This window comes from Haplochromis burtoni, unplaced genomic scaffold (assembly GCF_018398535.1).
Source record: "Haplochromis burtoni strain Fernald_Lab_line unplaced genomic scaffold, NCSU_Asbu1 Contig_329, whole genome shotgun sequence".
NCBI lineage: Eukaryota > Metazoa > Chordata > Actinopteri > Cichliformes > Cichlidae > Haplochromis > Haplochromis burtoni.
Genome location: NW_024582690.1, coordinates 269,094 through 283,333, shown reverse-complemented (window position 1 = coordinate 283,333; position 14,240 = coordinate 269,094). Strand labels below are relative to the sequence as shown.

General features: G+C 42.7%; 1 protein-coding gene across 3 annotated transcripts in view; it reads right to left on the bottom strand.

The window, feature by feature from the left end:
* Nucleotides 1-1,236: 1,236 nt before the first annotated feature.
* lrp4 (low density lipoprotein receptor-related protein 4) overlaps nucleotides 1,237-14,240 on the bottom strand; it is a 122,549-nt gene continuing 109,545 nt past the window's right edge. Inside the window, exons 21-39 of one of the 3 annotated variants that reach the window (XM_042228524.1) lie at nucleotides 13,938-14,127; nucleotides 11,509-11,640; nucleotides 11,088-11,228; nucleotides 10,898-10,984; nucleotides 10,642-10,813; nucleotides 10,375-10,537; nucleotides 9,985-10,210; nucleotides 9,489-9,792; nucleotides 9,131-9,349; nucleotides 8,776-8,910; nucleotides 8,567-8,675; nucleotides 8,081-8,273; nucleotides 7,485-7,598; nucleotides 7,205-7,316; nucleotides 6,832-6,893; nucleotides 6,006-6,093; nucleotides 5,744-5,885; nucleotides 5,453-5,514; nucleotides 4,507-4,624 (exon numbers count right to left, since the gene is read on the bottom strand). In XM_042228524.1, coding sequence (XP_042084458.1) covers nucleotides 5,473-5,514; nucleotides 5,744-5,885; nucleotides 6,006-6,093; nucleotides 6,832-6,893; nucleotides 7,205-7,316; nucleotides 7,485-7,598; nucleotides 8,081-8,273; nucleotides 8,567-8,675; nucleotides 8,776-8,910; nucleotides 9,131-9,349; nucleotides 9,489-9,792; nucleotides 9,985-10,210; nucleotides 10,375-10,537; nucleotides 10,642-10,813; nucleotides 10,898-10,984; nucleotides 11,088-11,228; nucleotides 11,509-11,640; nucleotides 13,938-14,127 — 2,631 coding nt within the window. In that variant the 3' untranslated portion in view covers nucleotides 4,507-4,624; nucleotides 5,453-5,472. Of the gene's footprint in view, nucleotides 4,625-5,452; nucleotides 5,515-5,743; nucleotides 5,886-6,005; nucleotides 6,094-6,831; nucleotides 6,894-7,204; nucleotides 7,317-7,484; nucleotides 7,599-8,080; nucleotides 8,274-8,566; nucleotides 8,676-8,775; nucleotides 8,911-9,130; nucleotides 9,350-9,488; nucleotides 9,793-9,984; nucleotides 10,211-10,374; nucleotides 10,538-10,641; nucleotides 10,814-10,897; nucleotides 10,985-11,087; nucleotides 11,229-11,508; nucleotides 11,641-13,937; nucleotides 14,128-14,240 lie in introns of all 3 variants that reach the window. The other 2 variants (XM_014340032.2, XM_005942158.2) reach the window with 2 other exon arrangements.

Below are 14,240 nucleotides of genomic sequence, written 5' to 3'. Positions count from 1 at the left end.
AAAAAATGTCACAAAAACACCCGAATAAAACTTACAAAATCAGATGAACTCTCTTTCTCGTCTAGCTTAGCCGAGTCTCTGCATATTTCAAACCCCGTGTTCACGCAGGGCGCGTCGCTGATTGGCCTAAAAGCCGGAAAAGGTGTGGGCATTTATTGGAGGAGCCACACTCCAGTGCAGCAGGTGGCGGTAATGCACCACTAAGCTGATTTACCAACCACTATTAAACTAAAAAGAAGAAGAAGCCCAGACAACGTCGATGAACAACAGTGCAAGAAAAACCTGAGCACTAAATGGCGCTAAAGTTTTGTGCGTGTGTCTTCTACATAAATGTTTACTGAATGGTTACACATATGAGTTTGCTGCATGCTCCTCTGCAAAACAAGTGCAAAAACGCCATTGATCCTCAGTGATACTGCACATTGGTTGTAATTTGTAACATTTATACATCCTGCATCTTTTATACTGAATACTAATGTAATGAAAGATCAAGAATGGGTGAAGATCTATCCACCATACTGATTCCTGATAAAATTATAGGCTTGAAAGGATGATGGTGTTGTATAAGATGACTGCTATTTATTTATATTTTGTTACAAAAATGCCCAATGAATTATATAAATAACAGTTAGAACTGTTGCCTCACCGTGAGAAAGTCCTGGGTTTGAACATAGGGTTTCCATAGGGAAACCAGAGGTGAAACAATTCTAACCAGTTTGAAAGCCAGTATGTCCACCTTTGCTTCATCACAGCCTGAACTCTCTTAGGCAAGCTTACTTCTCATTTCTTTAGGATCGCCTGGCTTCTTGAAGGACTTTAAAACCTTTTCGTTATATGTTGGCTGTACCTTGTTCCACTCTCTGTCAACATGATCCTGCATGCTTTGAAAGCATTTGTGCTCAATTAGATTAGAAAAAACACTATTTACCAGTCCACTGTATGTATTATCAATTATGCTTTTACTGCATTGGCAGTGTGTTTGGAATCATTGTCATACTGAAATGTGAAGCTGCTGCCAATCAGACTCATGGCAGATCAAATTCTGACCCAACTTCTCCTCACAAATCTGTTTTGACAAGATCCCCCCAAACCACATGATTAAATCTCCCCTCCTATTGTAACAACAATATCTGAATTAGCACCTGAAGATTTTAGCATCCCCTTTCATTGCTACATGTCAGACGAGGAAACACGTTTGTCTAAAAGCAACGAGCACACAGACGAGTGAGACGAAGGTTTCATTGAAATGCAAATGCAATTTTATATTAAAAGATAGCAAAGGGATAATTCACTATATCACACAACACAGCTTGTTAGTACTGCCATACATATACAGTCTTTTCATATTTACACATCAAGTGACAACGAAAACGAAAATCATAAATATCTCTTTTTGTTAACTTTACAACAGCTATACGTGACCAGTATTTCATAAGATAAAAGAGCACTATTAAATAACTGGCATCTTCCCTATCATTTACAAGGCTTGGGAACACAGTGGTTAAAATAATCCAGCAAAAACAAAACAAAAAACAAAAAAAACCAAAAACATTGTTCTTTTCCAGTGAGTAAAATTAATACAAGTCTAAAAACGGTCATGAAATCCCTTTGTACAAAAGACTATACAACTCAGCCCAGTATCAACAAAAATGTTTGCTTACATCCGCGTGATAAAATCTGTACAGTTTTAGCATTCCTGCAGCAGAGTTGGAGGGACTGTGAGTGTGGATTACTGGATCCTGGGTCGCTATGATGCTCTGTAGGCCTGCCTTCGACCAACCATCAGAGACTGTAGTCATGTAGCTGCCAAGCCCCTCTCTCATTGGCCTCAGTGCTTCGTCTAGCAGCAGATCAGCATGTTGCTGAGCTTGTAGCAGATACTTCAAAATACACGATTCTATAATGTGTCAAAGATATATTTGTCCATATAGCAATATAGTATTTTCATTTGCACCACAATCGACAGGCAGAATGGGGCGCTAAAAATAAAGCAATGCGAGATAGCCATTAAATTCACTTCTCAGTAAGCTGTCTGATAAATTTTTCAACACACAGCGTGCACAAAGTTACCCCTTTTGTTGCACTGTGCTGTGGCAGACACTGTGAGCGCACCTCACAGAATCCGATATGATGGAGTTAAACTCAAACGACCAAAAGCACAAATTTTCTCATTTACTTCCAAGTGTTTCTGGCCGAGCAGATACTTCTGGTTGTATGTGCCAAGATTTTGGTTGTATGTGCCAAGATTTTTTAATTTTTTTTTTTAAATATATCTTTGCCTCTGAAGCTTGGTTGCTAATAGAAAGTGAAAAGTGGAACTTTGAGGAAGTAAAAACACTTAATTCAAACTAGAAACGTTATATAACACTGGCCACAAATCTATGGGCTAATTTTGAAATGCTAAAGATGGCAGCAGTGCTGCGTCTGCCCCCAAAGAGCCAGACTTAGCCAATCATCTCGTAAGCACTGACCCATGAACATGGTAAAGGTGCACTAACCCACAGGCGTATAAGGTGTGGGTAAGATACCTTGTTAAAAATCTTTTATTTTGCTGTATTCATAATCTGAACGAGCAGCAACAACAGCAGACACGCTGATCGTGTCAGCAGTCAGAAGCAGATAACAGAACAAAGTTAACTAACGTTTTTCCAGTCAGATCTTCATCAAAAATCTGTTCACATGGCTTTTTATGGCCATATGAACATAGAAGTTAAGGACGAGGGTTTTTCCAGATACATTTACATAGAGTCTTCAAAATAAATGTTCAAAGATGGCTGCTGAGAGGCAAGACTTGCTTCACACTGTTATTTGTGGTGATCTAAAAATCTAAAACGTTTGTTACTCATGACTTGTTCATCTAATATTTCTGTTATTGTTACTTGCTATCAGTTATCAAGCAGAGTAAGAAAAATCTCATATTAGTGGAGAAGGTGAGTGGATATTACACATACTGGTTACAAAAATGTGTTTCGCAAGCACATCAGCAATGGGGGAAAAAAACAAAAATAAAAACACAAAAAAACCAATCACCTACTTAGAAAGCAAATTCTTTTCTTTTGGAAAGACCGACGAAATAAAGTGGTTTCAGAGAAACCCCCGGTGTTTTTGGACAGAAAAAAACTGAGACATACGTTTAATACCTGGATTCATACAACCTTACAAGTATCTGCATCGCTCACCAGCTTTATCTGTGGAGTATATAAGTGAGAAAATGCCATGTGCATGTGCATCTGAGGAGAAATAAATATACAGCTGAAGTGGGAAAAAGAATTCAACATTTGGCACTTAGGCTGTTACTTCATCGAGGTGACTTCCGCTCTGCCCGAGGATCAGCGATAACTGAAGTATAACTTTAAACAGAAAATGGAGGGCCTCCTGCAGCCAACTGAGAGAACCTGCTACAGTCATTTCTAGTTTAATCCCTTGGAGGCTGTAAAGAAGCAGATGCCAACACTGAGGTCTCCCACACCGGTGAGGTTGAGGGGGGGCAAGTCAGAGGAAACAAACATCCCAGAATGAGAATAAATCTCTGTTTGAAGTGTGAAATGGAGAAAGAAGCATGGAGACTCTGAAGCCCCACCCTTTGGCACTGTCATAAATACAACTCTTGAAAAATAAAATTAATTAAAAAAGGAAAAAAAACAGGTGCTGCTGCACAAAAATAAAACTTCTAGCTTAGCGCACTCATCATTCTCTGAAAGTCAGCAAACCCACTCTACAAATTAAAAAAAAACAACAAAAAAACCCACAAACATGTTCATAAATATAGTTCATAAAGACATGAGTGGCATTAGAGGGAACTCTGTGGTTACGTCGTCCGGGGGGTATGTTGCTTTAGCTCCGTCCAGGATGAAAAACAAAGAAAAAGAAAGGTGAAGTCGTATACAGAGAAGCGTCGCACTGAGAGTCTGTATCCTTAAAAAAAAAAAAAAAAAAAAGGTTCCACGTTAACGCTTGTGTCTCTCTGTTCACTTCCTCCCCAGAGTCCTTTGTTTTTCTTATTCCAGCACGCTCCATTTTTGCCTCGAGGCAGCAGCACTGAGGATACTGCACGTGTGGACAAGTAGGACGGAGCCCCAATTTTAAAGACAGGACATGTGTGTTTTGTAGCTTAGTTGTGTCTAACCAGGTTGATATGTACCATTAGTTTACATATGCAGCTGTTACTGTGTTCTGTACCTATTCATCTTTGTGTGTTTGTACCAGCTCTAAATACAGGTGACTGCATGTGTATATTAGGTAATGATGGTCGAGATAAAGCACAGAGGGCGGGGGGCCTCCTTCACACTTCGCTCTCGGTGGAGGGCTTGCGTACGGAGACCCAGCCGGTGTCGGGCAGGCTGTGCTGGGCGTGACGCTGCGGGGTGATGGCAGAAGGGGTCAGGGTGGTTATGGACGAGCATTCAGACGCCTCCTCCTGGAGGAGCTGCTCCGTCTCACCGTCGTCTAGCGAAGCGCTGCTGGCCTGCAGGGACACGGTGTCTGTGCGCATGCAGGTGTGCAGCCCGCCTCGGGACGGCTTGATCTGTTTCAGGTCGTCCCAGTAAAGCTCATCATTGGACAGGAGGCACACGCCCTCCACGATGCGGATCTTCTCCTTGGTGTAGCCTCCGTCCACTCCCCCCTGGACAACAACAACACTGTTAGTGATTGACTCTGTGTCGGCAGTTCAGAGAGATCATCCACCTTTGATGTGTCAAGTCATGCTTCTTTCTTTCATCTTTAATGCTAACGCTTTGCTCTTTTTCTTTTTAATTAAAATGTATTAACATCAGGCAGAAAGCTCTCAGCCTGTTAAAAGGTGGACAAACCTCAGGGATAAGTCAGAGAACACTCCAGAACAAAGTGTCACGTTCAAACCCACAAAACTCATGCTGCAGGAGCTCCGCTTATTCCTGGAGTTAGCTTTTTTTTGTTTTGTTTTTTACACATTTCTACATACATTTTTAGAATAAGGTGCTACAAGTACGTAATTAGAAGAAACAAAAATCTGGACTGTTTTACAGAATAAAAACAGGAAGTTGGTGCATACTTTTCCAAAGCAAAAAGATTGATGAATACTGGAAGCTGCTGCTAGTTTTAGACTTTTTTTTTTACTAAGAAATAACCTTTTTACTTGTAAATTACCAGCAGGCTCTATGGGAAATACAGTATGAGCCGAACAACTGCTGTCAGCTTGACACACTGTGTGCTTAATGTTACTATTGATACATGTAGCACCTTTAACAAAATCCACCCACACATTTGGCTTTGTTGCCAGTTTCAGTGTCAATTTCACAACACAGTCACTCAGTGGGATAAAAATCATCATGCTGCTGATCACAGAGCTCTGAAACTACATCCAAAAAAGGAGGTTATTCATTAAGATTTTTCAGGCGACATGCTGTGAAAGGCAGAAGTAAAACAAAGAGACGGTTTAGAATTACACGACTCCTTCATGCTGTGTAACTACCTCTCCACAGGACAAGTGGGTCAAAAGATAAAGGGAGAGAGAGAGTTGTAGGGGTGAGAGAGCTGCGGTGAGGGAGAGAAAGGAGGGGAGGAGAAGATGAGCGCTGGTGTCTGTGACCTACTCGTGTCACATGTTACAATCATTCTATTCACAGAGACAAACAGTAAAGGGATTTGTCTCTGTGCTTAGACACAATACAGTCTGTGATCATCCTATGCAAATACCATGGATTCATGTTAAATCCATTATGTGTCCTTTTCAACTTCTCACAGATTGCGGACCGTTCGTTACCTCTTTCTTATATCGAAGCTGGTTGTATATTGGAGGCTTCTGAGATGCCTCGATCTTGACCTCTTGTGTGGACGTCCGGTACGAGGGGTTACTGTAGGTCAGATTGCTCACTCCTGGGTCAGCAAACTTTGACTTTTTGTGTCTGTTGATCAAAAATAAGACAATAAGAGCAATTTAATTTAATTTACAGGTTTACCTATCCTCTGTGTCAAATGTAGGTAATTAAACATTCTTTTTAAGCAATGTTGTGCAGGACACTGACCTGTAAATGATCAAAGCAGCAATGAGGATCAGAATCGCCAGAATGGTCAGAACCCCACCGATAACATAGCTGACATGAAGTCCCTCTCCTACAACAGACAGGACACATTACAGGGGTGGTTAACAGGCTTTGCTTAAACTGATTTGCTACAAAGTTTTACACAAACATTGCAGGTCAGTCATTAACCCAGCTAACCCCATAATACCCAGTGAGAAACGAGCTTGAGATGGTTATTGAATATTATTTTAAGTCTTTCAGACATAACTGTATGTCTGCGATGTTTGTCTTGAGAAGTAATTTCATTTAGTAAAAATAGCCAACGCTTATCACTGAATAGCTTTAAAGCAAAAGTAGCTTTCTATTGCTGTTTTTTGTTTTCTTATATCTTACATTTTTATTCACCTTCACAGTCATAACTGGTCTTTGGTTGATGCGAATGATATATTATTTAAGTCCCACATTCAAACATTACTGATGTCCAACTCTGAGTAGGGGGAGAAACTATTAGCCTAGCTTCAGAGCTGTTTTAACATTAGCTAGCTGGCTGGTAACCAACAGCTACAACAGTCTTTGTCTACAAACACATTACATTTATATTTCTGTTCTGAGTCCTTAAACAATAATCTGTGTCAAGATCCTGTTCAGAGGTGTACTTTATACTACCGGTAGTCGCACAGCTATGCTAGCAGCCTTTGTGAGCTGCCAGTCTTTGAACCAAGCTCAAGCGTAAACTCAACCTGGATGTACTGTATCTCGCAGAAAGAGTGATGCCTAGCTTTTCTCTTTTCCCTGTAGGCAGACTTTGTGAATGTCTCGGTGTACTGACCGTGAGGAGCTGTCACCACAGTGTTCATACACCCCTCTATGTTTAGGTTCTTGTCAGTGCAGCTGTAACGATAAGGAGGAAAATAAATATTAATTTACCATAGACTGCGACACAGAGGACTTCATATGATTTGTAACAACTTTGCTATATTTACAACTGTGTATTAACATTAAATCTTTCAGATTCTGTGGATTCTAAAAATGTGTAAGGCAGAAACAAGTACACAAAACAGATCCATTGTATTCCAAAGTTAAAATGCCAACATGGTAGATCGACAAGTCTACAACTGTGTTCATTAGTGGGACAATTTCATTTAGATCAAACACAGTTGGAGCTGGGAATGTGAACCATTTAATGAACACAACAGACTTACTTGACCAGTGAGGGTCCTCTCTGTGGGATGTCTGTGGGAGCTTTAGGGATCTTGTTAGGGACAGGAGTGCTGCTGGGCCCTCTGGCAGGAGAGGTGGGGATGTAACCTGAAACTGATCAAAGCACGAGGAACAAGGGCCTGAGTGGGCATTTCTTGGTTTGTCATTTTAGTGTTCTTCTGCTATATAAAACCTATTTGTGACTTTTTACCTTTTTCAGTTAAAAAGTTCAGTTAAAACTTTTTAACTGGTACAGGCTGATAAATTACAGAGAACACTTACTTGTGGAGCACGGTCGCCCGTCTGGTTCATCAGGGCAGGCGCATACAAAACTGTTGGTCTTGGCAAAGCAAAGGTGAGTGCAACCGCCGTTATTGATCCCACAGAGGTTAGTACCTAAAGGGAAGGAGAGGGGACGTTCACATTTATGTTCAGCTCAAACTAACTGAACATAATTGAAAATAATGAGCGTTTCCTCCGTTACTTTGGTCCATTTATCAGGTTAGAACTGAGAGCTTTTAGTTATGATGGCATCAAGTAACAGCACAGTGATGAAATTAAAATGCAATCCAACCCAATTACCAGAATCTGTGTCAAGTAAAATAATTTATCTGTTTTATCTGATTATACTAAACGGGCTGAAAGAAATCCATCAGCCTTATCAACAAGAATCAGATTTCTTGCCATGCTGGAGAAAGGGTTATCTTACTCGCACAAGCAAACCATGTGAACGTCATATTGACAGACCAATTATCTAGCACTGACAATATTTCATAAATCCACAGTAGCTTTGGCTCCTTCAGCAAAAGGTAATAAACAGAGACACCTTTGGCCTCTTCCCCGTCAGATGGAGTTGTCAGGAGAAAAAGCCTCCTTACCTGTCTGTCTGTTAGGAGATACCACTATAATGTCCATGAGGCCTTCCACGTTGGCCAGCACGGTTTCCTTGTTACGGCCGGTGTGTTTGTCCACCCGCTGGATGGACTTAGTCTGCCAGTCCGTCCAGTAGATCCAGCGGTCTTGCTGCGAGAGTCGGGAGAAAGGAGTTAGAGGGGAGGACACCGGCTTCGACTGGGGAAACGAGGGAGAAGAAGAGAGGGGGAGGAAAAATACACGGACAAGGAGAAGGGGGCGAGAGGAAGAAAGGGAAGGGGGGAAGAAGAAAAATGAGGGTCAGAGTGAAAGCGAAGTAGAAGAAATGGTTACGTCGAATGGGTTCAGTATGAGCTGAAAGATGGAGAGAATCACACGGTGAGCTCATGAGTGAAAGAGCGGGTGATTGGAGAAGGCAGCCAGGGAAGAAAAGGGTCAGCCTAGCATATGACAGCTGAGGGTGAAGAGGAGGGGGGGGGGGCGGGGGGTACCTGTGTGAGGGCGAACGGGTGGGACACCGGGCTGATGAGGACCTGACGCAGCTTCCCATTCAGGTCAGAACTCTCGATTCTGTCCAAGTGGGCATCTACCCAGAAGATCCTGCAGGATTCATTACCAGTTATTGCAGAATTCTTACACAATAATAAACTTTAAAGTCATTTACAGGACATACAGATATCTCAGTCATGCTTCAGCTAACCTTCGTGTGTCGTAGTCTAGTGTTAGGCCGTTGGGCCAACCCAGGTCTGTATTGATCAGAACCTTCCGGTCTGAGCCGTCCAGGTGAGATCGCTCAATCTTCGCGATGTGGCCCCAGTCAGTCCAGAACAGAAACCTGCAGAGGCGAGGTGAGCCTGATAAGCTCATGTCTTTCTATGGTACAAACAATTCCGCAACTATGTGATTCTTCAGTGTACAACAATGAAAACCTCGTGCTGACAGTCAGCCTGTTTGTCTGCCTATTTAAGTGCAGTCTATTTCTGACTTTAAGAGCTACGGAGACCAAACATAACCTTTTGTTTGTCAGTGAAGCCCAGTGCACTCCTCTCTCTTACCCTTTGCTTGGAAACACTGCAATAGCTCGGGGTTCATCCAAGCTGTTGTTGACTAGGACTTTGCGGCTAGTTCCATCCAGGCGGGCCACCTCAATGGTGTTGCGCCCGGTGTCGGTCCAGTACATGTTTCTGGCAACCCAGTCCACAGCGAGTCCATCTGTAGTCTTCAGGCCCTGGCTGATCACCGTCTCCATGCCACTGCCATCCAGGTTAGCGCGCCTGAAAAACAAGTTAATGTTGGACGTTGTATGATAAGGGGCTACTTCAACTTTATTGTGCACAACCAGTGGCACAGTGGCGAACTTTATTCAAAATGTGTGCTTTACAAAATTAATATCTCAAAAATTAGCATTTGCACCTTATAACATCCAGGGTGACATCGGTGTAGTAAAGTTTCCCATCAACGCTGTCATAGTCTAATGAGATGACGTTGTGCAGCTCGAGCACCGGGACGTGTATGTCAGTGTGGTCATTGGTGTCCAGAGAGATTCTGCGCACGCTCACGCGGTTGGAGAAGAGCAGGTATGTCTCCGGGGAATCGTCACATGACCTACCATCTCCCTTGAGCAGAATCCCAGTGGGACAGGCGCAGGAAGTGCCGTTGGGACGAGGAAGGCACAGGTGTGTGCAACCTCCGTTCCTTCTCCCGCACTTATTAAAGCCTTAAAAGAACACAGGGTGACGAATTAGTGCAAAGAGACAGGAGCGCACTTAAAACAGGAAGACGCACATGCACACTTTGTATGTTGACATTGTTCAATCACCATGTGAGTTGGGAAAAATTCAAAAAGTCAGAAGTCAAGGAATAATAAAGATCTTTAATGTGACCTCCACTTCCCGTCCTCCAGACTCACCGAGTGGCTTCTCCCTGTCTACAGCCTGGATGTCCATCAGGCCTGGCAGGTTGGCTCGCACTGTGATGGTGTTGGCCCCGGAGTTCTTGTCGGCTCGCTGGATGCTTCGGCTCTGCCAGTCGGTCCAGTAGATGTGGGACCCCAGCAGGGTTAAACCATATGGGTGTTGGACTGGAGTCACAAGGGTGCGGCGGTTCTGCCCATTGAGGTCAGACGCTTCAATGCGCTGCAGAGGACCAGTATCACATGTGGGATCACCACCATGACTTCATAACATCTGACGCTTTCATGCTCAAAGCTTTTACATCTTAGAAAACAGCATTATTAGCTTTTAAATCTTTAACTGTGACTTGTATCCACTTTGTTTTATTCTTGGAAGCATTTAATCACCTCAGTGTGTGCATCAGCCCACAGTAATTGAGAGCCAGCCATATCAATGGCCAGGCCATTAGGCCAGCCCAAGTTGTTACTGATGAGCACCACACGGTCTGAGCCATCCATCGCTGAGCGCTCAAGCTTAGCATGCTCTCCCCAGTCTGTCCAGTACATATATCTGGAGGACGGGAAGATAAAGAGAACACAGAAGATGAAGTAACATAGAACAACCAGAGATTTGCTTTAATTGACTATACAAGGCCGTCAAACTATCAGGCTCACCCCATCTCGTGGTAGAGGGCGATTGCTCGAGGGCTGTCAAGATTTTGCCAGACCAAAACCTTCCTCATGGAGCCGTCCAGGTTGGCTACCTCGATGCGGTTGGTACCTGTATCCGTCCAGTAGATCTTCCTGCCAACAGCATCCACTGCTAAACCATCAGTCGTCATCAGCCCTACAGTGAGACAGTGAGAGATGAAGTCATGACACTCTGACGAGGCGGAGTCACAAGACTTTATACATGTAAGCCATCCTTCACCTGTAGATATGATGTCTTCGTGTGATATCCCATTGATGTTGGCTCTGCTGATTTTCTTCAGCGTACTGTCAGACCAGTAGACTTTTCCTGCATGAGGTGCCACACATGCAAACACATACACACAGCTGAGGACTTTATTCCTACATCGGTTATATTTATGAAACAAAAAAAATTAAGAAGACATACAAACCTTCTTTGGGGTCAACACCAATGGCAATAGTATTTTTCATGGTGCTATTGATGGCCAAAACCACATCAGCATAGTAGGGGATGTCCAGAGAAACCATCCTGATGTCAGTCCTACGTGCAAATATCAGGAAGCTGCTCATGCCTGCACACAAAAGGATCACACATCACAGCGTCTTCCTGTCGCAACACAAAAAGCGGCTGACATACTTTTATCTTCTCGGTCCTTTAAAAATTGATTTTCCTTATCGGATTTCCCTTTGAGATGGACATGTTGTTTAAAGCATTTGTTTCAGACAGAACACATTGTAAGATCTTAACACACGCTTGTACATGTTAAACTTTTAAACTGTGAAGTGCCGTTCTTTTTTTTGTTTTGTTTTTTACTAAATGTTACTGAGATGTAAACAGAGTTTGTTTTATACCAGGTGTGCAGGTCTTTCCATCCGTCTGCAGGTTGATGCCAGTGGGGCAGGCACAGCTGGAGGCTTTGGGAGCAGGCGCCAGGAGACAGAGGTGGCTGCAGCCTCCATTATTCACCGCACACGGGTTATGCACTATAGGTGGAGAGGCAAACAGACTCGGGTCACTTCCTGTCCTACTTTCTAAGTCAGCTTGAAAGCAATGAATGGGAGATGCATGAAAGAATTTGTGGGGTGGGGGGGTGGGGTGGGGGGGAGAAACCCACAACAACATTGGGGAAACAAACAGAAAAACCCTTCTAGCCACCCAACAGAGCCAAATACATCACCGAGATCAGACAGGCTTCACAGGCTCTGTTCTCTCAGCCAATGATCTGGGTTCAGTTTACCTGTAATTCCCTAGTGCCAGTAGATATATTGGATGTGAGCTCAGAGAAAGGCCAGCACACATCAGAGAGAAGAGCTTCCTTTGTGTAAGATACATATTTTTATTTGTATTTTTGCTGTGTACACACTGCAGCCTTTATACCTTTGTGCCTTTATAATGAAAAGATGATTTACACTTGAAAAACGTGATGTGGCTTTTGACATCTGACTGGCTCGCCCTGCTTTGCACTTTGGCTGCTTTAGCTAACGCTAAAAGAACAAGGCTGGCTCACAAGTCGGCACCCTGCAGTCCCATTTGGCTTCCTACAAATTCCATCAATTAGCTAGAGCAGCCAAAAAAAAAAAAAAAGCTACAGCAGGGGCGTAGATTTGGCATGGACGGAAGGGACATGTCCCCACCAATATCCAGCGATTATTAAATTGTCCCCACCAATAATTTGATCTCTTCGAGTAAAGAAAAACAAACCCGATAGAAAGAAAAAAACGATCTGTCACCGTCTCATTCACCCAGCGGTGCAGAAAGAGTTAAATTACGTACTCTACTAGAGTCCTATATCATGTGACAAATATGGCCAATGTGATTGGCTGTGCCTTTCAGGGTTTTGTTTAGTTTTAGCAGCGGCAAGCCTGCGCTGCGAGGACCTGCAAGGAGGAGAGGAGGATGGCAGCAAAAAGAACCTGGATATAAGAAAGTATTTTTCAAAGAAACCTGTAAGTCACTTAAATTCAAGTTCACTCATAAAATGTGTCCGTCATAATAACGTTACAGGCTATGCTAGGCTTTGAATAACGTAGAGGCAGCTCTGCCATGTTGTAGCTCGGACAGAGGTGACGAGGCGAGGTCACAGGTGACTTACTGATGATTTGGTGCTATAGATTAACTAGTATTTATCATCATAACAATTGTTAGGCTGCTGATGTCAATTGATTCATTAGTGTATATTTGACAAAGAATCTGAATTGACATGTCTCACTTTTTATATGGCACGAATCCATGTGTTATTTTATCAGGTAGCAATATGTCCTAGTGCAGTCAGAGGGGAAAAGCCAGGGCCAAAGGTGACGCACATCAAGCACATAGTAATAATTTTAGTCTGAGGATAAAACGCATGTACTTAGGATGAAAGATACTTCAGTGATCTCAGAAGATTAAAAAGATGGCTAAGGTCAACAATGACTCAAATGAGATTAAACAATGCTGCTGTATGCCATTTCCACCAGGAGAGACTGGACAGTATAGATGTAAAACAAATAGGCCAGCAGTTTATCTCAGTTAACGAGAGGAGAAGGCATGTGTTCAGCTCCTTCACATAGTGGACACTGAGTTGTTGTGTGGGTCACCAGTAGTCCATGTCCATGTCTGTTGCTGTAACAGTAGTCCATGTTTAGAATAAACAATCCCAGCTCACTGATTTGATCGGGGCAATAGTGTGGCTAAAATGTTGGATAATTTTGCTGAGAGATCTGTTACTTTGTGGTAATCTTAGACGAGTAGCTTTATGGACAAAAACCACCAGGTCATCCAGTGTTACCTTAGAGCTAATGTGTTAGAGATGTTGGTGTACTATAACTGAAGTAATGTTGTCCTTAAAGTCATATTCTTTTATTGTCATGACTGTATTTGAAGCTATTTTTATTTTTGTATGATACCTGATTTATATGGAATATGGAAGTAAACTAAAGCCTAAAATACTTTAGTCAGTCATTTGTTTAATAGTAATTTAACATTATATAATTCACATATAAAACTATGAATTGTAATTTTAAATGGCTTAAGAGCATGTAGAATAGCATATGTAGGCAAGTATATTTCTCCCTTTTTTTAATCAAGAAGCAAAGACAAAAAGGAAAAAAAAAAAAAAAAAGAAACGGCAGGGTTTGGTGGTTGAATCATCCGTCCCCAGCAATGCCAAAACCAAATCTACGCCCTTGAGCTAGAGGTTTAACAGTATTCAACACTGTGGTTGTAAATATCTGTTTAAAGCTGCAAGTCCAATTCTCCTTCACACACACAAAACTCTATGCTTTAGTGGACAGACACACACCTGTCTCACGGTGTCGATGGAACATATGGATGTCCATTAGATTCTCTAGGTTTTCAGCCAGTGTGTGACGCCCCAACCCGGTGAGCTTGTCAGCGCTTTGAATGCTCTTGGATTGCCAGTCTGTCCAGTACAGCTTGTCCTCATGTACAGTTAAGCCAAAGGGGTGAGGCAGCTGAGTCCCAATCAAAACCTGTGTGCAAAAACAACAGCAGAGGTCTGATGAGCTCTTTTAGAACATGTCTGAACAGGCATAATCCCACACACACACACACACACACACACACACACACACACACACACACA